At 38.5% G+C, this 24,858-nt stretch overlaps 1 protein-coding gene across 15 annotated transcripts in view; it reads right to left on the bottom strand.

Annotated features, from left to right (window-relative positions):
* ICE2 (interactor of little elongation complex ELL subunit 2) overlaps positions 1-24,858 on the bottom strand; it is an 86,041-nt gene that overhangs the window by 2,498 nt on the left and 58,685 nt on the right. For 8 of the 15 annotated variants that reach the window (XM_089907154.1, XM_089907144.1, XM_022579664.2 and 5 more), the window contains 2 exons: positions 21,917-22,178; positions 16,167-18,143 (listed from right to left, as the gene is read on the bottom strand). In XM_089907154.1, coding sequence (XP_089763280.1) covers positions 18,021-18,143; positions 21,917-22,178 — 385 coding nt within the window. In that variant the 3' untranslated portion in view covers positions 16,167-18,020. The other 7 variants (XR_016392087.1, XR_016392088.1, XR_016392083.1 and 4 more) reach the window with 6 other exon arrangements.

The following is a 24,858-nucleotide window of genomic DNA, read 5'->3' as shown; positions in this document are numbered from 1 at the left end:
GACGTTTTTAATGTCCTTCTCCTCTCTCAGTTATCACCTTGCATCGTTATTCTTTTATTTGTTGGTCTCTGCAACTAGGCAGGAGCCCCGGGAGGACAGGCATTTGGTTGTTACTGGTTGTGCCGACACTCTTACCCAGTACCTCTTACTACTGGATTTCTCTCCATAAAACATTACCTTGTCCTTATTCATACTTAAATTACCTGGCAAAAGCTAAAAGGCTGATAGTATCCAGTGTGGTTGGAAATGGCTGAAACGGAAATGCTTATATGTTATCAGTGAGAAGGCAATTTAGCGGTATCTATCAATATTTAAAATGTTCATACCGTTTGATTCAGTGATTTTGCTTCAAGAAAGCTATCCTGAAAAGGGTGTCATACATGACCACAACATATGTGTATAGGATTTTTATTGTAGCATTATAAGGTTGATATGCCCTAAGTGCCCATCAGTGAGGCTAAAGTAAAATTAATTATGAAATATCTGTATTATCGACTGAAGCTAGATCAATATGGACAGTTTTCAAAAATATAGAGTAAAACAGAAGAGAAAGCAGAATGTGAGTGTAAACCTGTGTCTGTTGGCATGCTAAGTTATTACAATACTGATATAGAAAACATTATGAAAACAGATCTGGCTACACATATCCACCCCATCATGATCACTCTTATATTAAATTGCTGAGATATTGGGATGCTTCCTGAGCCATCAGAGTAGCATCTTAGGTCTTACCTCAGTACATTTTGTTGCATTTTTATGGTTTGGCAAGTCAGAGGATAAATATTTCAAACTCTCTCAGCCTCTATCATTCCTTCAAGCAGCATCTTCCACAACATATATACAAATATTACTTAGGTGCTAAGTGTCTGGAAAAATCCTAATTCTGTAATAAAAAATATATCTCTTAGCCATAAGAGTTTGCTTAAAATAGGACAGTATTTTTCATAAAATAAAATGTTTAGTGAGTATGAAAACACACATAAAGATAACTACACTTCAAATGTTTTCATCTTTATTAAATGTCTACTAGATACATTTTGAGTGTTTGAATATTTTTATACTTTAAAGACCTTACAACTCCTGAGTTAAAAAAAGTCAATTAGACTAATAATACTAATTTGACTCTAGTTTTAAGTTAATCGCTATGTATGTACATTTACATATTTACATATGTGTGTAGGTGTATAAATGTGTATATACACACACATGCAAATATATGGAAGGATATACACCAAGCTGATATTGATTAGCTCTTGGGAAAGAAGAAGATTGGTGTGTATGTGTAAAGGAGAATGCTCACCTTTTATACACTTCTTTATATTATTTGATTTTTGTTAACAATGAATACATATTACTTCTATAATTTTAAACACAGATGAAAAAAGAAATAGTGAAAAGAGGGCTTCCATCTTACACACTAAGATTATAACAGCCTGTGGCAGGCTTTGGGGAAAACTTCAATCTTCTTGATGGTATTTTTTCAAATATGTTCAAGAAAATACAATTAAAAAACTATAGAGTAAAAGTTGGATATCACAGCACCCTCTGCAGAAAACACTCAATACAGTAAAATTTCATTTGATTTTTTTTAAACCAACATCTCTTTTTTTCTTTTCTGGCCACGCCGCATGGCACATCAGATCTTAGTTCCCTGACCAGGATCAAACCTGTGCCCCCCACAGTGGAAGTGCAGAGTCTTAACCACTGGACCTCCAGGGAAGTCCCTCATTTGATTTTGATTCCTCTAATCATAATTTATGATAATATAACTTAGGTAGGGCCAAAGCTTACACAGTTCATATACTATGTAGAAAAAATAAAAAGGTTTGCTAAGCAAGATGATATAATAAATAAGATACCTCGTGGCATGAGGTTTATGGGAAGGGTAGAATAGACTTCTTTATTCACGTAACCTTCGTCTTATTTGCAGTACTTCTTTATCCCATGGCACTATGGCTGTTTACGTACCAGGCTGTACCATTAGACAGGGAGCTCCCTGTTCGTCTTTGCAACTCCAGCACCTCGCCCAGTGTGGGTCCATGACAGGCTCTGCATCTTTAAAGACCTGACTTTGCTGGACTGTACTCTATCGCTGAGTCCTGTGCTAGTCATCATCAACCCCAGGAAGCAGAGGTTTTGGTCCTAGCTACTATCCTAATTGAGTTTACTTGGACAAATTACCCAGGATCTATGATTCTGTTTCTTATCTGGAAAATGAGGGGCTTTGACTAGAAAATCTTCAAATTCTCTTTTAGCTCTAAAACTCAATCCTTAATATTCAAATGTAACTGATTTAGGCACATTAATGTCTATAGGCACATGGATGTTACTAAACGTAAACAGGTCTTATCTACTCATTAAAACAGACCCAACAGGGCTTCCCTGGTGGCGCAGTGGTTAGAAGTCCGCCTGCCGATGCAGGGGACACGGGTTCGTGCCCCTGTCCGGGAAGATCCCACATGCCGCGGAGCAGCTGGGCCTGTGAGCCATGGCCACTGAACCCTCGAGTACTGCAAAAAACAAACAAACAAACAAACAGACCCAACAGGACTTCTAAATGGAAATACGTTGAATAACAAAATTATATCTCTTTGCAAGGAGATCAATAGATTATTTTTATCAAATACAACTGGCCAACTTCTTTCTCTGCATTCCATTTTTGTAGTTGGGAAGAATACCCCTTGCATAACTGAATATATCCATATAAAGTTGTTGTTTTCATTCATAGTCTTTGGGTCATGAGACCCTAACATGTTCTTAGTCCCTAAGTTATTTAAATGTATAGCTGTGACTGAAAAAATCACTTTCAAGTAAAATAAGTCTGTTAGAATATTATCAAAATAAAATAACAGGCAACTGTTGAATATCTCTAATGTTGCAAAGGAATTTAGATTTCTAATAGTGTGAACCTGTGATAACATACTCAGATAACTAGATATGGGGATTTACATTGGGGATATACAGATGCTATCAGCATTGATAAGGTTCAAAGAGTCCTCCCCATTTTGTAAGGGGACATTGGCAAAGAGCAAGCAGTATGAAGCCGGTTCTGCAACCCAGGAGGCCAAAGTTGGAGCAGGGATGCTATGGGTCATCAAAAGTTGGGGGAGAGCTAAGCTAGGTATCAAGGGGGAAGGTGAGGACACTATGATTTGTTAAAAATTTCAAAGGACAAGGGCAAAGTCTGAACAGGAGATAAGGCCAAGGTTCTGCAGCTGGAACGACACAGAAGAAGTAGGAGGAGAGCAAGAAGCATGGTAGACAGGCTGCAGGTGAGGCTGAAGTGGCATCCACTTGCCGCTGTGGCCCAAGCTCATGTGATACCTGGGGGTCAGCCTTGGTTAACATGAAGAGCAGACACGGATGCTGAACCGTCTCTGCCATTGCTTCAGCCAACAATGCAAAAAAGGAGAACAAGAAGGAGGAGAAGAGGAGGACGATGACAGTGGAGGAGAGCATTGTGAGGGAGGATACTGTGCGACTGTGACACAGAGAGAAAGGGATTGACAGTCTGTACTCCTGACCTAGGCATACCTATCATCTCTTATCATCTCCACCTTAGTCTCTGCATCTGGGAACTAGGCATTTTAGCCCAGATCTTCTGTGAGGCTTTTGCTAGCTCTTAAATTTATAAGACCTTGCTAAAAACAGAGTTTCAAATTCTGTAAGACTCCATTAAAACAATCACTGAAAGATTCATAATCCGACTTTATTATTCAGGCAGTAGAATTTTGGTTCAACTCCTCAACACTTTGGCATCTGGTTTTCCTGGGGCCCTTGATAAGAATTCCTGATTGCTTTCTAACAGGGTGGATCTCAGGACTGTGTTAGAAGCAAAAGGCAAACAGATGGGTGAGCTGCTCTAATCAGCTCTAGTTGCAGTTTTTTCCTTTTGTCTTTTCAAATGAGAGGTTAGTCTTCTCCAAATCCCAACGCTCCACTCCCTAATTTGGAGATAAACCAGATGATTTCACTGGTCTTTCCCTTCTCTGGTTTCTATGACTCATCAACTACAGCAACCAGGGTGGGGTTAAAAAAAACAACCCTAATATTCAGGTTATGCCACAGCTCAAAAGGAAGGAATCTAAGAAAAGCTGTTAAGATTGTAAAACAATGAAAAAAAAATATGAGTCACAATACTCCTAACTTGTTAATCTTTCCCAGGAGGTTTCCCTATATCCGGTGCCCCCATCTTTTCTCTTTAATTATCAATTACATGAATGTTTTGTTTATTGTTTTACACATATTTTTCTATGAAATTAGTAAAATGCTTAATCTAGTATAGATAGAAGCCTACTTGATTTTGATCACTCATGTTCCTGAGAAAGCTACCAGTATCTATCTGACTATAGAAATCAGGGTAAATTCATTTAATTTAACCAACATTGAGTATTCACTATACACCAGGTACTAGGGTAAGACTGCATAGCAGATGTGTAATAGGAGAAAACACATTAACTCTAACTTCAAGATCTGGTGGAGGTAAATGAGTAATTGTAATTTAACAAATGTATCAGAAATGAAATCAAAATGCTAGGGGAGCCCAGCAGCAGTTAACCCTTAGAGAAAGGAAGTAAGATAGTCCCTCTTGGTCAACGCATTCACAGTTACTCATAGCTATTTGAAGTCATTGTGCAATCGTAAAACAGGAAATGTACCATATACCAAAGTATTCCATATCCATGGGAGGCGTCAATGTAGAGAGATGTGGCTGTTAATTTTTAAAAATTTCATTCCAGGGACTTCCCTGGTGGCGCAGTGGTTAAGAATCCGCCTGCCAATGCAGGCGACACGGGTTCGAACCCTGGTCCAGGAAGATCCCACATGCTGTGGAGCAACTAAGCCCGAGCGCCACAACTACTGAGCCTGCGCTCTAGAGCCCGCAAGCCACAACTACTGAGCCCACGTGCCACAACTACTGAAGCCTGCGAACCTAGAGCCCATGCTCTGCAACAAGAGAAGCCACCGCAATGAGAAGCCCGCACACTGCAACGAAGAGTAGCCCCCGGGGCTTCCCTGGTGGCGCAGTGGTTGGGAGTCCGCCTGCTGATGCAGGGGACACGGGTTCGTGCCCCGGTCCGGGAAGATCCCACATGCCACGGAGCGGCTGGGCCCGTGGGCCATGGCCGCTGAGCCTGCGCGACCCGAGCCTGTGCTCCGCAACGGGAGAGGCCACAAGAGTGAGAGGCCCGCGTACTGAAAAAAAAAAAAAAAAAAAGACAACACACACACACAAAAAAGAGTAGCCCCCGCTCACCGCAACTAGACAAAGCCCGTGCACAGCAACGAAGACCCAATGCAGCCAAAAATAAATAAATAAAATTAATTAATTTAAAAAAAAAGAAAAAAAATTTCATTCAATTATAAAAACTGGTAAAGAGGATTAGTCACTGGAGAAGGTGTATATTTATTTAATGGCACCATTGTCTAAACTGTGGAAATATTTTTGGAAATTCTCCACTTAAGTATTTTCCTCAGAGCCTAAGGCAAATCCTGGTCACTTGGGAGGAGTTTTGAGGAACAGCTAAATGTCACTCTGAGACAAGGTCCATGACTAAGAGAGCAAAAAATAGCAGGAGGAGAGAATACCTCCAACTAGGATTAAAAACACATGAAGGCGTGATCGGGCCCTCGTTTGATTACATTGTTCAATGGACTGAGTAGTACTTTTTTTCTACTTTTAAGGAAATTTGATTGTTCTGATATGAGGTCTGAAGTGGATATCTATCAGCCCAATAAAGTTTTCAGAGTTCCTGAGATGCTAAATATTCAAAATTATGTAATACTATTTAAAAGTAATGTTTTTGGTGAAAAATGTCCAAAAATATACTGGATTGAGGTGGAATCTTCAATAATGACATATCTATGGATGAGGTACTTATATAACAAAAAAAATTCTCAAAAACCCAATACTCCCATGGGCAAGGGAATAGCCAAGTTTGCTGCAGTTTCCAGTGAATGACATCAGCCTCCAGTAAGTCTCCAGCAAAATGAATTCAGTTAATACCGTCAGTCCCTTTCCCCTTCCAGAGCCAGTGGTATGCATGTGGGCATTCTGGAGAGCTGGAACAAACCTAGACAGAACCCCAGAGGAAAAGGAAAAGGCACAGAGTTGGTGGATACAGAGCTGCCCCAGAGACCTCTACCAGCCAGTTCTCACAAAGGTTGACTACTCTCCTGGAGCTGCAGTTATTCTTCCTTCATAAACAGAAATCATTTCTCACAATTGTTAATATTGCTTTTGTTAGTCTTTTAACAAGTTGGTCTATTTATAAGTTAGGAACATTAAAAAAAAGAATCATCCACCTTGTATTGTTAAAAAAAAAAATACATGAGGCATGAACACACTTGATACAAACTGAAAAGGAATGGGGGGCGGGGGCATGTCCTGAGACCCACATGGGTTAGCAATGTTGGTCTCCATATTATTATTAAGTTTTAACGGGTTAAGGTCAATTTTCTCTCTCAAGGCTGTAGTATCCATTTTAAACGTTTAAACATTAACATAAATATCACGTAAACATTGAAACGTTCTGGGGAGGAGGTCATGCTTGATTTACACAGATTCTCAAGTCCCTGAGGGAGGGCAACTTGGGCTTCAATTTGGGCACTGCTGCTTGCCTCACTTTCTTTTTCTTTCCTAGACTCCAGACTCCAAGCTTTAAAAGGTTAGGAGAGTCCAACTAGGTAAAAGTAACATTTAAAGAGTTAACCATCCTTTATTAAGCAACCTTCTTGGGAGGATACTACCTTTTTTTTTTTTTGCAGATTTAGAATCCACTTCCAAGTGATACAACTGGAATTTGATTCCCCAAAGAACAACTTTTGTAAAGGAACCCTTATCCCATTTAGCTTTGAGCCCTAGAGGAAGGAGAGGCATCTGACTTACCTTGTGTGAGGATCTGTAGTACTTATTATCCATTTCTGACGTGTCCAACTCCAGTAGATTTAAGATCTGCACCTTCTATCTCATTGGCTCGGCCACATTCTCACAAATCTGGCAGGCATATTTGGTACTGCAGAAACAAAAGTGAACAGATTGCCGATTAACGTTATCACCACAACCTCAGATTTAGACTGAAAAATAGCCTCCCTTGATTCCCCCACCCTCAGGCTTCCCTACTGTCCATTCTGCCTCCCAATCTATCTGACATATTACTGCCATACTTTCCATTATAGAAGTTTAATCATGTTGCCCACCTCGACTGCCACCCTCATTAAAAAGCTTTCAATTACTCCCCAAGACAATACCCTCTGTTTCTGAGAAGGCACTCAGGGCTTTTTATTAAGTTCTCCCAAGTACACTTTCTTAGGTTCCTTTTGGTCTCTTCACCATAGTTACCCTGGGCGGGCCTTAGGCACCCTGGATATCCTGCCATTACAACATGCTGTGCATGTTTCTATCTCTGCAGCATAGATCATACTTTGTCCCTGAGCTTGAAATTTCCCTTCCAGTCTGACAAACTCCTTTCAAGTTTTAACTCAAGTGACATCTCCAATTGATGTGATCTGACAATTCTTCACATTTATACAGTGACTTGCAGTTTAAAAAGAACTTTTATATCCATTATTTATTGGAAGGCCACTAGAGCCTGTAGAATATGCTGGGAAGGCATCAAATTCTGGATTTTACAGTTGAAAAGACCCAGGCTCAAAGAGGGGAGAGATACAGCCTTAGCAAATGGTGGAGTTGAGACTAACTCAGTGCTCTCTGCTACCCCCTCATCGCTTCCCTCTTCCAACAAACTCTGGACTGGCTACTTCTAAGACTCAGCCTCTCTTACCTCTCCAAGTTGCAGCTGACAGTCTTTAACATTCTGAAGACTTCCCCAACTGCTGGACGTGAATTAACTCTAGCAGGGGCTCCTGGGAGGCAGAAGGCTTGGCTGACAGCAAACTCAGCACTCCCTCATATGCAAAATGACACTTTGGCCTTAGGCACTTAGTAAGTTACACAGTCCTTGCTCCTTAAGAGTAAAAGTTTTCAGGCACTAGAGTGTAGCATTAAAAAAAGCCAAACTGAATTAGGGACTGACCTACCACTTTATTAGCTTCCCAACATACACACATATACAAAGACATTCAAGCCTGATGCACTGTGATTTCAGTCTCCCTCACCCTCTTCCCGAACTCAAAAGAACTCATTGTATAATTGGACAGAGACTATTTCCAGCTGCCCACTGCGGCACTTGGGAAACTATAACTTGCCTCACTTTTAGTGGGGCAGAGGGCAGATAATATACTTGTAAAATGTATTCAATTATTTATTTTTCACATTAGTAAAACTGCTGTTTGCATATTGTTGGGACCCAAGACTAGCTGAACATAAAACACAAACTCCATAAAATACATTCTATTTCTTAGTTTTATAGAAATGTTAACTTTCTCATTCAATTAAACAAAGAGATTGTAATCACTTTATTACCTATTTCGGACTCATTTCTCACTTTCAGTTGAAAACTTTCAGGAGTAAATTTAAATATTGTCTCATGGAGGATGATGCAGTCAGTAAGACTGTCTTCCTGGACACAACATCCTATTTATTTGCAGTCCTATCTAACAGGCTAAAATCAAAATACCTTCCTTACAGTTTAGTTTCTGCAGTCTAAGTTGGGCAGAATTTTCTTGAAAGAGCAGTTTGCAAACTGGGGAGGAGCTGAGTTTACTTGGCATTCACACAACCCCAGAGCTGTGGAGCAGGCTTCTTTTCAGCATGCCGGTGACTGCACATGGGTCTCACTCTTTGACAAGGGAAGTTTGTTGTTTTTTGTTTTTCTGCCGCAGAAAGAATCACAGATTACATATTCATGTCCAAACAAGTTTTGGGTGCTAGACAGAATGTTTTTAAGAGGTTTTAAATACAGTGTCTTCCAAATTGTTAAAGCTAACCTGAATTTATACTTACCTTGTTGCTCTTAAATGACATATAGTAACATTGTGAGTTAGACAGTATTGTAAAAATGTATCCAAAACATGGAACTTCAGTCTTTCTGGATAGGAGACTGGCATGGCCTTTAATAAGCACAAGTTTTTATTTTTATTATTTATTTATTGCTTGCTTGCTTGCTTGTGGGATCTTAGTTCCCCGACCAGGGATCGAACCTGGGCCCTCAGCAGTGAAAGTGTGGAGTCCTAACCACTGGACTACCAAGGGTTTCCCTAAATACAAGTTTTTAAATTTCTTTTCTTGTGCAGGGCTCATAGCTGCCCATAGACTTGCCCTTATGAGTAAGGGATCTAAGACTGAGTTAGAGACAACTTAGCCGCATGCTGGTATATGGCGAGGTATCAGCACAATTTAGGTGTTGATGCAGCATCTGGAGGCTGCCTCGCCCTGTGCTTGGTCTTGGGTTAGACACACAGTTGTATAAAAACGTAATTGTTGCCTGTGAGGAGCTTATGGTCTGTTTAGGGACTTTTGCAAAATACTTGAAAGAGAATAATATAGGTAACAGCTGAGATTCAAAATTTGTGGTATTATAATAAGTACAGTAGGAATTTAAAGCAGAAAAGTTTTGTTTTTAGGGTTTTGAACTGTAAGGAAAATTTCATGCCCGGGACCCTAAAAACAGGAGTCCCTGATTCCCCCACCCCCTGCCACTTCATTTAGATTCTTCTGTCTTTCTGCCTGATTGATTATTCAATCTAACAGACTTTTCTCTTCAGTCTTCATCCTCCTTGACCTTCCTATAATACCTGACACTGAACAATACATTTTTCACAAACTTTTCTGTTTTTAATTAATTAATTTTCTATTTATTTCTGGCTGTGTTGGGTCTTTGTTGCAGTGCACAGGCTTCTCATTGCGGTGGCTTCTCTTGTTGCAGAGCACGGGCTGCAGGTGCATGGACTTCAGTAGTTATGGCACACGGGCTCAGTAGTTGTGGCGTGCAGGCTTCAGTAGTTGTGGCCCACGAGCTCTAGAGCACAGGCTCAGTAGTTGTGGTGCCCAGGCTTAGTTGCTCCGCGGCATGTGGGATCTTCCCGGACCAGGGCTTGAACCCGTGTCCCCTGCATTGGCAGGCGGATTCTTAACCACTGCGCTACCAGGGTAGTCCCTTCACAAACTTTCTATTCTGAAATAATCTCAAATTAATAAAGAAGTTGTAGAAATAGTACATATAGCTCCTATATACCTTTCACCAAGCCATCCTGTTAACGTTTCTCTGCCCAAGTCCTCCAATTTGAGACTAAGTTGTAGACGTGATGTTCCATTACCAATTTTTACTTCAGTGTTTATTTCCTAAGTACAAGGCATGCTCTAACATAACCACAGCAAAGGAAATTAACATAGATACATTACTACCATGTAATCTACAAACTCCAAGTTTTGCTGGCTGTTCCCATAATGTCCTTTACTGGACTATACATACAAACCAGGATTATGAGTCCCATTAACTTAGTCTTTAAGTAAAACAGTCCTCCAGTGTTTCTCTGTCTTTCATGATCCTGTCAGTTTTGAAGATTGCTGACCAATTACTGTACAGACTATGCCTTTGCGTTTCTCTGGTATTTCCTTATAACTTACGCATATTTGGCAGGAACATACCACAAAAGGGATGCTGTGTTCTTCTTCATGCATACCTAGAAACACACATTGTTAAGTTGTCTCATTACTGGTGATATCAACTTTAGTTACTTGGTTAAAATAGTTTCTGCCAGGTTTCTTCAGCATTAAGTAAACTAATAAGCATGTTATACTTATTAATAATAATAACTATCTGGCAGTGAGGTTCTTTAAGACTATGAAGTATTCCTATTTGCCATCAAATTTTCACCCATTGCATTTATCCTTTGATGATTTTTAGCTTTATTATTATTATAATGGTTGCAAATTGTGACTTCTCTAATTCCATCATTCTCTCTAGATTAATTGATTGGCATTCTACCATATAATATTCTCTTTTGCCCCATTTTTAAATTCACTCATATCTGTATGAGCTTGTGGACTACTATTTTACTCAAAGGATTTCAATCTGTTACTCTCATTATTTCATGCTCAAACTACAACCGACCTGGGAACTCCTTTAAGCTAGCTCCTGTGTTCTTTTGACATGCACTCATCATTCTTTGAGCATTTTCACACTTCCAGGTTCATCTTACAGCTTCCCTTCCCCATTCTTGGAATTAGTAATTTCTCCAAGGAGCCCCAGTTTCTTTAAGTGAAGAATGGGACTTGGAAACCAAGATCTGGGTGCTGGTGCTAGGTGTGCTCATTACTACTAGAGTGCCATTGCTTCTAGACCCTTTCAGCAGAGTTAGGAAATATGTATGCATATGTACACACACACATCTATGTCTCCATCTCTCTATATATTAAGTACCATGATTTCATTTCCAATTTCAAACCAATACTACAGGGTTTATTCTTGCCTTCCTCTTTCCCATTATTCTCAATGTATTTATTTGTTCAGTTAATCTGGTATGTAACCAAACTCCTAGCCCCTTGACCCAAATAAAGGGGAAGTGGAAGAAAAAGAGTTAAAAAAAAAAAAAAAAGCCATCTTTGTTGCAGAAATGCCCCAATTTTTTGGTATGTCAGCCCAAAGGTGGGTCCCCACCTTCTTGTTTCTTTCTAAGTTGCAGACCCACATTTTCAGTCTATAGGTTCTGTAGGATATCACCTTAATTGTACTGCCAACATTTGGTTGAAAATATAACTAGTTGTCTGTTCACCCCATCCATGTTCTCCGATATTTTCATACTGTAAAATAGTATGAAGACTTTTTCCTTTCTAAATAAACCTTTATATTGTAATTCCTAAAACTGATCATGTCATCTTGCTCAAAAAGCCTTCAATAAATCTTCATTGCTTTTATTGATTGATTGATTGATTTAATAAATTTATTTACTTTTGGTTGGTTGGGTCTTTTTTGCCACGCGCGGGACTTCTCTAGTTGCGGTGAGCCGGGTCTACTCTTCGTTGTGGTGCATGGGCTTCTCGTTGCCGTGGCTTCTCTTGTAGAGCACGGGCTCTAGGCGCGAGGGCTTCAGTAGTTGTGGCACACAGGCTCAGTAGTTGTGGCTCGCAGGCTCTAGAGTGCAAGCTCAGTAGTTGTGGCACACAGGCTTAGTTGCTCCACAGCATGTAGGATCTTCCCGGACCAGGGCTCGAACTCGTGTCCCCTGCATTGGCAGGCGGATTCTTAACCACTGCACCACCAGGGGACCCCTCTTCATTGTTTTTAGAATCAAATCAAACTATCTGGAAATAACAGTCAATACCTTCCGATATCAAGCTTTAACTTACCTCTTCAACTTCATCTTCCATTTATCATCCTTTACCTCCATGCTTATTAAATAAGCACATTCGTTATTTCCTAAAACTAGCTCTTTTCATAAGAATTTCCCTCATGCCCTAATGCTTTGCTTCCTTTTAATCCACATTGATATTTTACTTGTCTTTCAAACACAGCTTAAAAGTCATTTCTACCATGAGTTTCTGTTTACTTCCAAGTATCCCTTTTTCTTACTCCCTTCACTATTACGTCACTTGAATATTCTGCTCTGTATTATAGCTAATTGTGCATACCTATCTCCCCAACTAGATTAGGTAATACCCTTAAGGCAGAAAGCAATCTTATTTATCTTTAAATCTCAAGAGACTGGTATAATGTATTACAATAGATGCTCAAATACACATTATCAATTCAACAGAGGACAGGCAAAGTTTTGAGAGGCATGAATAAATGCAAGCAGATGTAGCTTTACGTGTAAAAGCATGCAGGTAGGGACAAGAATGGCTACTTTTTGTGTTGGTAAAGCCTGACTGGAGCAGATGTTGCATTAATGCAGGGCTTGGGAGAGACCTGAGACCCATGGCAATTGTGTGGCACTGCCTTACTGGAGTGTGCCTTTTAAGAGTAACATGCAAAAGGGAAGGAGTAATTCAAGACACTAACCACAGGTTCTTTAGGTTTCTTCACTTTCAAAACAGCAATTGATTTACATTCAGGCTTCCCCCCAACCCCAGTTCCTTAGAGAATTAACCGGGTTATACCATGCATGTACAACAATTAAAAACTAACCCTTGGTAGGTACTTGCTTGATCACTTTCTAACAGTAGCTCATATACTGAAAGCAAACATATACGCCAAAGTAACTGAATCTTCCTATTTGTTGAAGCAACCTGGAGACCAATCCTAGAAATATATGTCTGGGCCTCGACTCTTTCAGTAAGCTTTGCTCAGCAGATCGGACCCAATCCCCAGATAGATGCTTGTGTGTCTGCCCTTATGTACTTTGATAAGAAGTCTGGACACTAGCCGCGGGAAGACAGCAAGAGTGGAAGGATCAATGAAATGCATACCCTTTATTTCCACATCTCAGTGAGAAACTCGATAAATCCTGACATCAAATACTCTTAAGGTTTGATTAAAAAGTACCTACCATACTCAGCCATAAAAAGAAACGAAATTGAGTTATTTGCAGTGAGGTGGATGGACCTAGAGTCTGTCATACAGAGTAAAGTTAAGTCAGAAAGAGAGAAACAAATACCAAATACCGTATGCTAACACATATATATGGAATCTTAAAAAAAAACAAACAAACAATGGTTCTGAAGAACCTAGGGGCAGGACAGGAATAAAGATGCAGATGTAGATAATGGACTTGAGGACACAGGGAGGGGGAAGGGTAAGCTGGGACAAAGTGAGAGAGTGGCATGGACTTTATTTTATACTACCAAATGTAAAACAGATAGCTAGTGGGAAGCAGCCGCATAGCACAGGGAGATCAGCTCAGTGCTTTGTGACCACCTAGAGGGGTGGGATAGGGAGGGTGGGAGGGAGACCACGAGGGAGGAGATATGGGGATGTATGTATATGTATAGCTGATTCACTTCGTTATAAAGCAGAAACTAACACACCATTGTAAAGCAATTATACTCCAATAAAGATGTTAAAAAAAAAAGTACCTACCATATGCCTATAAAACATGAAAAACATCTTAATATCTCTACCAGCATGTCCATCAAGAACTTCATATTTAGCATGTTGGTAATAAAATATTAAAAAGTGTTCTCTCCCCTCTCTACCTTAAACCTGTGCCTCCTTCTATTATCTCTAAAATGTTCATGGTGTCCAAACACAAAATCCAAGTAGAAATGGAAAGGAATAGGTTAACTTCCTTTGCAGTTGCAAAAGAAGATCCAAACAGAGCTATTTCCAAGTTTTGCAATAAAGATTTTCATTGTTTCCACCTCACTTTCTCATTCCTTAACATTCATAAATCTGACTTCCATTGTAGCCACTTTAACGAAACTTCTCCTTTCACTGAAGTTCTATGGTTCTTCCTGGGGCTCTATTCATGGTCCTTTCTTCATTTCACTCATTACTGCGATGTCATCCTTTTCTCTGATTTCAATCACCACAGATACACCAACAATTCCCAAATCTGTACTAAAGAGATCAGGCTTCTCTCTCTTGAGTTCAAAACTCAAATGAGCAACTATCTTTGACACCAACTATCTCTATGTCAGATTTAACATGCTGGTAATAAGGAATTTTTTAAAAGTGTCCTCTCTTTTTCTCTCCACCTTAAACCTATTTCTTCTGTATGCCTAAAATGTTCACGGCATTTGTGAAGGTTTAAAAACATGTTCACTAAGTCTTTTTATACTCCTCCCTTCACGAGGTGAAGCCTGAGTGTGGACTTAGTGACTTATTTCTAACAAGGAGACTATGGCATGAATGACAGTATTTGACTTCCAGGCCTCGGCCTTAAAAGACACTGTGTCTTCCTCCTTGCCCTGTCTTGGATTGCTCTCTCTGGGGTAAGCAGCTGCTAGGTCAAGAGGACACTCAAGCAGACCTATAGAGAGGTACATGTGGTGAGCATGAGGCTTCCTGCTAACAGCCAACAAGAGACTGAGAACTTCCACTGCTACCACGAGACAGCTTCCTTGGAAGCAGATGCTCCAGGCCCACGCAAGCCTTCGGACGACTGCAGCCCTAGCCAACAGCTTGACTGCAACTTTATGAGGCCTTGAGCCAGAGGCACGCAGCTAAGCTGCACCTGGACTCCTGACCCACAGAAACTCTGAGATAATAATTATCTGTAGTTTTAACTAGTAAGTTTTGGGGTAACTTGTTATGAGGCAATAATGGCACACCCAGGCCCAGAATCCAAGGAATACGAGTGGTGAATGGAAACGACCATTTTAAGTGAGCTCCCTCTCCACTCTAATCACACTCCTCCTCGTACTTTCTCAGTAAGTAACAGTTATTTACCCAGTATCCCATATGAGGAACCTGGAAGTCATATTTGACTCTCCCTACCAACTATATCACCAAGTTATCATTTTTTTTCTTCCATCACTTGAGCCCATCCCTACTTTTTTTTTTGTTTTTGCCACACCACACGGCATGTGGGATCTTAGTTCCCTGACCAGGGACTGAACCTGTGCCCCCTGCAGTGGAAGCACCGAGTCTTAACCACTGGACTGCCAGGGAAGTTCCCCATCCCTACTCTTATTGCTTTAGTTCAGGGCCTTTACCATTTTTCAATTTTGATAACATACCTTTGCAACTTTTCTCCTTCCCTATAGTCTTTCCCAGCTCCATTCCATTCTCTAGATTAATGCCAATAAGAACTTTTTGAAGAATATATCTGATCATGTTATTTATTTTTATTAAAAAATCACTACTGGTTCCCACATTGCACAGGACAAAATTCAAATGTCACAGCATGGCATGTCTGTCGTGTCCTATAGCTTTTTCTCTCATCTCCACGTTCACAGCCTACAATGTGGCCATCTTTCACCTTTGCATATGCTGCTTTCTTTCATTGTGGAAGATCTTTCATTCTTTCCTTATAACTCTTACTCTTTTTTAAAAGACTCAGCTCAAGGTTTATCTCAGAACCTTCCTTAATTATCAGGTCCAGATTAGATGACTTTCTTATAGTACTTTATCAGGGCACTTATCACATAGATCAGCATGTGTCTTCCACTAGAATGTTAGCTCCTGAGGAAAAGAAAAATCTATCCTCGATACCTAGACATTCATTTATTCCTACATTCAACTTATATCTACTGAGCAACTACAACAGACACTGTATTAGGTGTTTGTTACATACTAGTGAACAAAACAAATATGCCCTACCCTGGCATAGCTTGTATTCTATTCAAGAAGAAAGACAGTAAGTTAAATAAACAAATATTGTGATATATGAAAAAAGAATTTTATCAGAGGGTAAACATAAGGACCTACTTTAGGTTGTGTGGCATACAGTACAGATGCACTCATACATTTACTGAACGAAATGTTTATACCTTCACCTCAGAGATATAAGTGGGTCAGGCTCATCACATTCTTGCCAACATTGAGTCTGTTTTTTTTTTTAAATCTTTGCTCATACTGTCAATGTCACTTTCTTGTTTATACATTCTCAGTACTAAAAATCAAGAAAAAGAACACAAGATCAAATATACATTAGAAAAAAGAGGCTTGATAAAGCACAAGTGGAAAACAAAGTCTAGGGTTACTCAGATAGATGGCTAAGATAATTTCAAAATAACCACCTGTAAGATCACACATTTTACTAAGTAAAAAGTATACTAAAAAAATGAAAGCCAACTCTTTCTGGTATTCAGAAGTCTGAAGCAATCATTGTTTAGTTTTTTTAAAAGAGCAAATTCCAAGGGAATCCCTGCCTCTCCCTTGGTTCACTGCCAAATAACTCACAGCTGGAATATTTCTGGGAAATATGGGTATGTGACAAAGTTAAAAAAAGATCAAGACCACTGAAAACCAAGCTCAATATTTTAAAATGGGAATGGCAGGATGAGGAAACTATATATTAAAATGCATAAAACAATTTTACTAGTAATTGCTCATTAATTTGAAAAAAATTTTATAACCAACCAAAAAAATCAAAACTTGGTAGTAAATAAAATACTTAACTGCTATTTATAACAGTTGAGAAGGTTTCTAGGACTAGTTTCTTATATTAATATAAAATGCATAAAAAATTCCAAAAACACAGCAAATATTGCCCTATCTTACAAAGCTTGTATTTTACAAAAGATGCACATATTTAGTGCACATTAAAGAGGAGGAATACAAAAGTTAAATAAGTCCATCCCTTCTTAAGTCCATCCCTTCTTATTATTGACTATAATAACATCAATTGATCATGCCTTTTTCCAAATTCATCTCCACGGTCCTGAAAAATTTAAATGAATCAGTGTAGATGAAGAAAAATACCTTCCGTTTTACCACACATTAGCCTTGTTGGTTGAAATATGAGATTTTTCTGGAAACTATACTCATCTCTTTGCTTTTAGTAGCCTATTTCAAAACTTAGCCAGGATTTGTGCCAAGAGATAGAGGCATTCGTCACCGAACCTGTTACACCACAAGAGTTTTTTCTTTTTAAACTGATGACTGCCCAATAAAAAACTGTTAACTTACTTGTGAATTTTCAGAGGCAGAGGGTTTTTTATTTTCCTTTTTGGCTTCTGCAATGGAATTTCACCAAGTTTTTCAAGATATTAACTTCTTTAACCTGCATCAATCATCATTTTAAAGTAGTATATAAAAACTGTCAAATGGGTCAGAAATAAGGTTTATGTAGTTCAAAATTATCTCTGACAGTGGCAAGATTTAACCTTTTGAGCCAACCTCAACAGACCGGCAATACAACTCAAATTATTAACATAATACATAATGATAAATATTGCTCTCGAAAAAAAGCAAATTATTTTCCTACTTAAAATTTTTTGCAAAAGGTCTACTATAAAAATATTTTCTTCTCTCTTTATTTCCCTGCCACGATAATGTTAAACCATATCTGGAGTCTCCTCAAACATCAGGTGTTAAGAGCACAACATTCCATTTTAGTTGGATCACTGCTTCACATAGTCAATGTGTATTTGCAAGGCACTATAAAAACTCTCAAGAACAGTGAAAGAAAAACATTCCTCTTGCCTACAGATCTTTCAGGTATATTTCCCCTCAAACTTTTCTAAATTGATTGTTGTGATAACTGGTTTTTCTTCATTTTCCATGGTACAGTCCTTAAGTTATTTTTCTTTTACTTGGAGCCACTCCTTCATTTTCAACTTGCTGAGCAGGCAGACTTTTGGTTTCCATGGAAACTGAATTCCTGCGGCTGCGGGTAGGCATTCTTGTTCCACCAACCTAAGAGATGAAGCAAAGAACAGGATGGCTTAACAATGTTTACAACATTCTTAAACACAGTCAACTCTATTATTTACACATGGACTAATTTCCTTGCAAATGGTCCTTTATATATTTTTAATCCCTAGCCACTTAACTGCTTCTAAGCAAGCTTTAATCTGATAGAGTTTTAAAGTACGAAACTTTCAAATAACAATCAGGGAAGGAGATACATCAGGGTAAACGGAGAGAAGTGAAGAGGAAAACCACACTTTGTGCTAAATTTAGGAAAGTTTGAAACGCTAAACGAGAAAATGAAGGAATGACAGGCCTTTAGAGAAATGTGCTTACAATAATGAAACTGAAGGGCAGGAGAAATGAAAAATAGGAAGGGAGGGAAAGGAAATACAAGAAGGTCAGAGGTGGTAAAGAGAGAGAAGAAATTATGAAATGGAGAAAGAGAGACAGAGTAAGAAAAACAGAAGAGTCCAAAAAAGGAGGATAAAAAGAATAAAAGGGAAACGAAGGGAAAAGAAAAAAGACCCCAATTTGAGTTGAGAGGCTGGAAGAGCAAGAAAGAAAGAAAGAAAAGAGGAAAGGAAAAATTGGAAGGCAATTACAGAGGATGGGAAAAGAGGAAGAAGGGAAGCAGGGGGAAGAAGCTTTGTTGGGGTGCTGATTCTACCTTAATATTTACTCTTCCTCAGCACAAGTTGCTACTCAATCCCACTTTCTAGCTCACACAGTCTAGGGAAGAGAGAGTGTATTCTTAGGATGCAATCCCTTGCTAATTGCAGTCCCACTGAAGATGAGGTCTGGAAATACTGTCATCCCCCCCTTGGCCACTGGAAGAGTATAAAATTTTAAAATGGGGTAATGGAGAAAGCCAGGCATTACAGAGAAGGACAAAAGCTGTACAGTCTGAAACCATTTTCCCAGAACTTGTCCATATCTACCTCTATTTTCTTTAGTGACCTTGCACCCCCTTCTATTTCTTCACATCTTCTCCAGTGTGTTTCAGACCTGGAAATGATTGTAATTCCAATCACACTCTCTCATATTCCTTATACAACAGAAATATTACTACCATTGCCCCAAGAGGCTACTGGCTCACTAAGAATGAATCAAACTCCAGCTACCCTCACCTAATATCTTGTCTCTTTAGGGGCATTTTTTGGTTTACAATTAGATGGTTAGAAAAGACAAATTTGAGTTAGGGTTTGAGTCTGCCAGTCTGTCTGTCTGAATCTGAAGAACTTTTTTAACATACAGATTAAAAAATTGCTGTGATTTTTAGATTATGTATACCACTCCCCACTCAACTGGTATTTACTATAAAAGTATACTGACCACACTAATTATATCTACCACACTGCAAGCATTTTGACCCTATATGTGTATGTGTGTATGAGCATGAGCGTGTGTGTGTGTGTGTGTGAGATCCATATTTATAGCAGAAGTTGTGGAAGGAGAAAAGGGATAGGCACAGAGCCATTATAAAAAGACTAGAATCAGAAGTCTGGAGTAGCACAGGAAGCAAATGGGATCCTCCTATTAAGCTCTGCTTGATGCAAAAAGAGGCAGACACAGGCTCTACTGGGGTATCTCTCAGGATCAGTGCTTAAGGTACTACTACACAAAGGTGACATCTGAGTTCAAGTGGACTAGGGACTAAGGAATCGTATTAGAGGCAGAGATATCTGTCATATGAGTTTTTACGTCATGAAATAACTAGATCATTTCTGTTCCATATAAGATCTTACGTCCCAGGGTTTCCTGAAGCTCTTGTCTTTTCCTTTGCTGCTAAAGCTGGAATCCCTGTCTGTGCTTATTAGCTTGGTAGGATTAGAAAGTCTCATTCCCATGGCCTCGCTAGGAGGAAGTAAGGGAGAAAGATGGTGGCAATTCCTACATATGTAGGGCCAGATTGTAGGGAGATGTGTAACAGATCACCAAAAACTTTCCATGGGCTTACAAAAACATCAAACCAAGCACTAGTTAGCTAATTGTCTACTGTACCTAATGTTTGGCTGTACAACAACCTGGTCCTAGACAATCTCACTAAGGATTTGTCCTTGGACTGAATGCATGAAATATCTTCAAAAAAACACAAATCAACAAATGCTCAGCATATACATAATTAAGCTGTTTATATTTATGTGGTCAAATCCTGAAAACATGGAATTGTGTCAAGACATTAAACTGTTCACTTTCACTAAAGAGGAATAAGCCACTCACACAGTTAAATGTTACAGGTGAAACTATCATCAGATTTTTCTAAGTTAAAACAAAATCATTCTCTTAGAAATAACATAAACTCTTCAAAAAAAGTTTTCAATTATTATTTTTAAGTCAAGAAAATGTTGCCTCAGGAGGTTATAAAAATCACTACTTATATTAAATTTAAACTGGAAATAGCCAACAAAAACTGTAGCTAAAATGGCTTAAAATACTAATAACTCACTTTCTCCATTCTTTCACTTGTCCCAACTAGTTAACCACATTTATATATTTTCTTGGCCAAAGTCAACTAAGAATGTATAAGAAGTTGTCATTTCTAAAAGGATCCTCTCAGTAATAACATTAGAATGGAGAAGTGAAAAACATACACGTGATAGATGTTCTGTGGTAAACATATTGAGAAGAGTAGAGAACTCAGACAATAATTTTGGTTCAAAGATTTTTGGCAGCAGGGAAGGAAAATGTACTGTGTTACTGCTGACTGAACAGTCAGATTCACTTGTAGAGAATAAAACTTTTCCTTCAACTAAACTCAAACTGGAACTTCTTACATGATATAAAGAATGAGTGACATGGTAAAGAGTATCTCTAAACCATGGTTTTACAAAAGTTTCAGATAGAGAAATATCATTCAACTGGTATTTCTGGGGAAGGATTCTATAAAGAGCATAACATTAATTATAACTAAAATATTGAGTGATAAAATACTTAGCATTAAAACACAATTTACATCTTAACATTTTATTGTACTTTAAAAATTATTTATTTATTTATTTATTTAATTTTGGCCACATTGGGTCTTTGTTGCGGCGACCGGGGATGATTCTTCGTTGCGGTGTGCGGGCTTCTCACTGTGGTGGCTTCTCTTGTTGTGGAGCACGGGCTCTAGGTGCACGGGCTTCAGTAGTTGTGGCGTGCAGGCTCTAGAGTGCAGGCTCAGTAGTTGTGGCGCACGGGCTTAGCTGCTCTGCAGCATGTGGGATCTTCCCGGACCAGGGCTCGAACCCCTGTCCCCTGCATTGGCAGGTGGATTCTTAACAACTGTGCTACCAGGGAAGTCCCTATTGTACTTTTAATAAGGCACTGCAGTCACTAATTACTAACACTTGCTTTTATATTTTCCCATATCCTACTTATTAATTTTTAATTGTATCATCATAATTTTATTGCATGTATTCTGCAAATTGCCTCAAATATTTAATGAAATGAAACAGTATACATAAATAAAACTTGCAAAAAAATTATAACTTTGCTTTTCATAGGCACATAGGGATTTAACTATGTGGTTGCCTTACCCATGCCCTCACTGGGGAGTCTAATAGAATTTTCTTTAGTTGACTCATAAACCTTACAGAAATAAAAAGTTCCATTGACATGATGACTGGGTTCAGTAGAGCGTACAACTTTATCTATGCTTCCTATAGATATTATTTTTAGAATGGTGTTGTGATTAACATGGCAAATGTGGACATCAGGTTGAAATATTTTATAGCCAGTGAAACAGATTAATAATAAACAACCTAATCAAACATTTAATTTCAAAAAGATCTTACCTTTTGTTGTTGTGTTGTGGGACCTTGTGATTTAGGTGGAAAAGTACAAGGTATTCTTCCATGATGGATATGATATGGTAATAAGAGACTGGGGTCTAACGGGACCCAGGGAACTGAGAGACTGGAAGGCACACCAGGAAGGCTGTAATGTGTTTTATGCAAATTGTACGCTGTCCTAGTAACTTTTCCATCAGAGGTCTTGTAGATCAGGAGTGAAGAATCTTCTGCTGCGTGAGACAACAAGTAGGAGCCCTCCTGCAAGCTAAATCCACACAAGGAAACTCAACTCATTGGTTCACTGTGTCAAATTCAATAGCACTTTCTTACTCATAATATATTAATAAAACTGAAAACAATTAGGGGAATGGGATACCAACTCTAAAAACACTTTTATGACCAAATAAGATTTAAGAATCTTTTAAACTATTTTCATGCCTTTTCAGCAACTCATTTTAGTTCTTATTCCAAGTTCAGGATATATAATTATTTTCTTTTCACTGTTACATCAGTTAAATTGTAAAATTTCAAAAATTTAATGGGAAACAGACAGTCTGCCTAATTCTCTAATTCATGGACAACACATATGGAAAAGTACATATACATATGAGTACATAAGTACATATACGTACCATTCCTATACACAACAATTTAAATTAATTAAACAAACACTGTACCTACTTTCTGTCTACTAATAGGTGAACAGAGATAGAAAAGTGAATGTGACAAATTCACTACACTGAGAAGTTTAAAATAAAGTGGCAGAAACAGTCAGTGCAACAATCACAATACGAGGGGCCATGAGAATAATAGCAACCAAAGCAGTTAATAGGTACTGAATGTTTATCATGAGCTAACGACGACTATACTGTTTATATCCATTTCATCATTAAATTCTCCAAAACAAAACTTTAAGGAATAATATTAATTATTAACCTCATATTTGAGATAAACAAAAATCAGACATGCTAAGTAATTTGCCCAAAGTTCTGAGTGCAGGACCTGGATATAAACCCAGGCAGTCGAACACCAAAAGCCATACCCTTAATTATGATCCTCTATTGTCACAATAATAAGTTCTGTCAAATCTACATTTTCCCTTTCTCTTTAGAAAGCTTTAAGGAATTCAGTGTAACAACATAAAGAGCTAAAGTGATACGATTAATATACTGTGTTTTTTTTGGGATTTTACATTCTAGCTCAAAGGTACAATGGAAGATATCAGTTCTTTCCCACAATCTATCATTAAAAATAAGGACTAGTCATACTTACAAGGATCTTCCTACAAACCTGATAAGTTTTTCATTAATTCATTACTGTTTTTAAACAGAAAAGTAATAGGTATCGACAAAAGTGGTTCAGAGAACTATTATTCTCAGAGCATTTTTTCCCCAATCATTTTCTATTCCCATATAAAGAAATGGATAATAATTGATTTGACAGTGGGAATAAGTAACATTTCAAACACCGCGCTTTTATCAGTGAAACTTTATATCTTAACCTCCTTCACTAAAAAAGAAGAATGCTTTGGTTTACAGAGAGAATTCATGGAGAATGAGACAGTTCAAGAAAGAATATCTTAAAAGTGCTGCATGGGGGCAGCAATGTACATGGATGGCTACAAATATCAGTAGGCACAGTAACGGCCTCCCCCCAAAACATACATCCCAAACCCTAGAGCCTGTGAATATGCTACATTACATGGTAAAGGGGAATTAAGATGGAATTAAAGTGAAATCAAGGTTCCTAATCAGCTGATTTTAAAATGTAAGGTTTTCCTAGATTATTTTACTGGGCTCACTAACGATGAGTCCTTAAATGTAGAAGAGGGAGGCAGAAGAGACTCAGAGGGAGATAACGGCTTTGAAAGAGGTGAGAGTGAAGTGATGTGAGGAAGACTCAACTCGCCTTTCAAAGTCTGAAAAGGGAGGAAAGGAAGAGCGCCACAAGCCAAAGAATGCAGGTAGCCTCTAGAATATACAAAAGTCAAAGAAACAGACCATACCCAGAGCCTACAGAAAAGAAGGCAGAAAAATGACACCTTGATTTCAGCCTGAGAAGACCTGTTAGCCTCCTGACTCACAGAACTGCAAGATAATACATTCCTGTTGTCAACACTAATTTTGTGGCAATTTGTCACAGCTGCAGTTGAAAACTAATACATAAGCTAAGATATTGATATTCAAGTTTAAAAAAACACTTGGCAAATTTCGTGTTTAAGCATTGTACTTAACATGAAGAATGGAATATATAAAGCAAAAATCTTGCCACAGAATCTCAGAACTGAGGAGTACTTTGAAAATCACCGAACTCAACACCATCATTTTATAAATAAGGAAACTGACATCTATCTAGTTGCATAAAAAGTAGGAGAGTTAGAACGTCGAGGTTTTTGACCTTTTGTTCAAATTCTTGAATTGTTTTTTAGTTTATCTTTTGGTAAGGGCGTAAGACAAGGAGTGCAAAGGTTTGTATAATGAAATGGTTTGATAAATGATCACGTAGAGAATCTATATTCTAAGATTTGCTATGGACCGAGTTACTAGCCTCTATGTTGCTTCCTCACCTTGAAAATGTACACAATATAGCTATGGAAGGCTGACTAATATTCCCCCAGAATGTTTACATCCTCTCTCCAGAACTTGTGAATGTTACCCATCAATGGCTTTGCAAATGAAATTAAGGATGCAACGTGACAATAAAAGCAAAAATTTGAGTGATGTACTTTGAAGATGGAGTAAGGGGCTACAAGTTAAGATATATAGGTATTTCTCCAAAGAAGACATACAGATGCCCAACATCACTAAATCATCAGGGAAATTCAAATCAAAACCACAATGAGATACCACCTCACGCCTGTCAGAATGGCTATCGTCAAAAAGACAAGTGTTGGCAAGGATGTGGAGAAAAAGGAACCGTTGTACACTGTTGGAGGAATTATAAAT

The sequence above is a fragment of the Delphinapterus leucas genome, chromosome 2, assembly GCF_059928025.1.
Source record: "Delphinapterus leucas isolate spDelLeu-1000000601 "Yukka" chromosome 2, BTC_Dleu_Yukka2, whole genome shotgun sequence".
Classification (NCBI taxonomy): Eukaryota; Metazoa; Chordata; class Mammalia; order Artiodactyla; family Monodontidae; genus Delphinapterus; species Delphinapterus leucas.
This window is presented reverse-complemented; position numbering and strand designations above follow the sequence as displayed.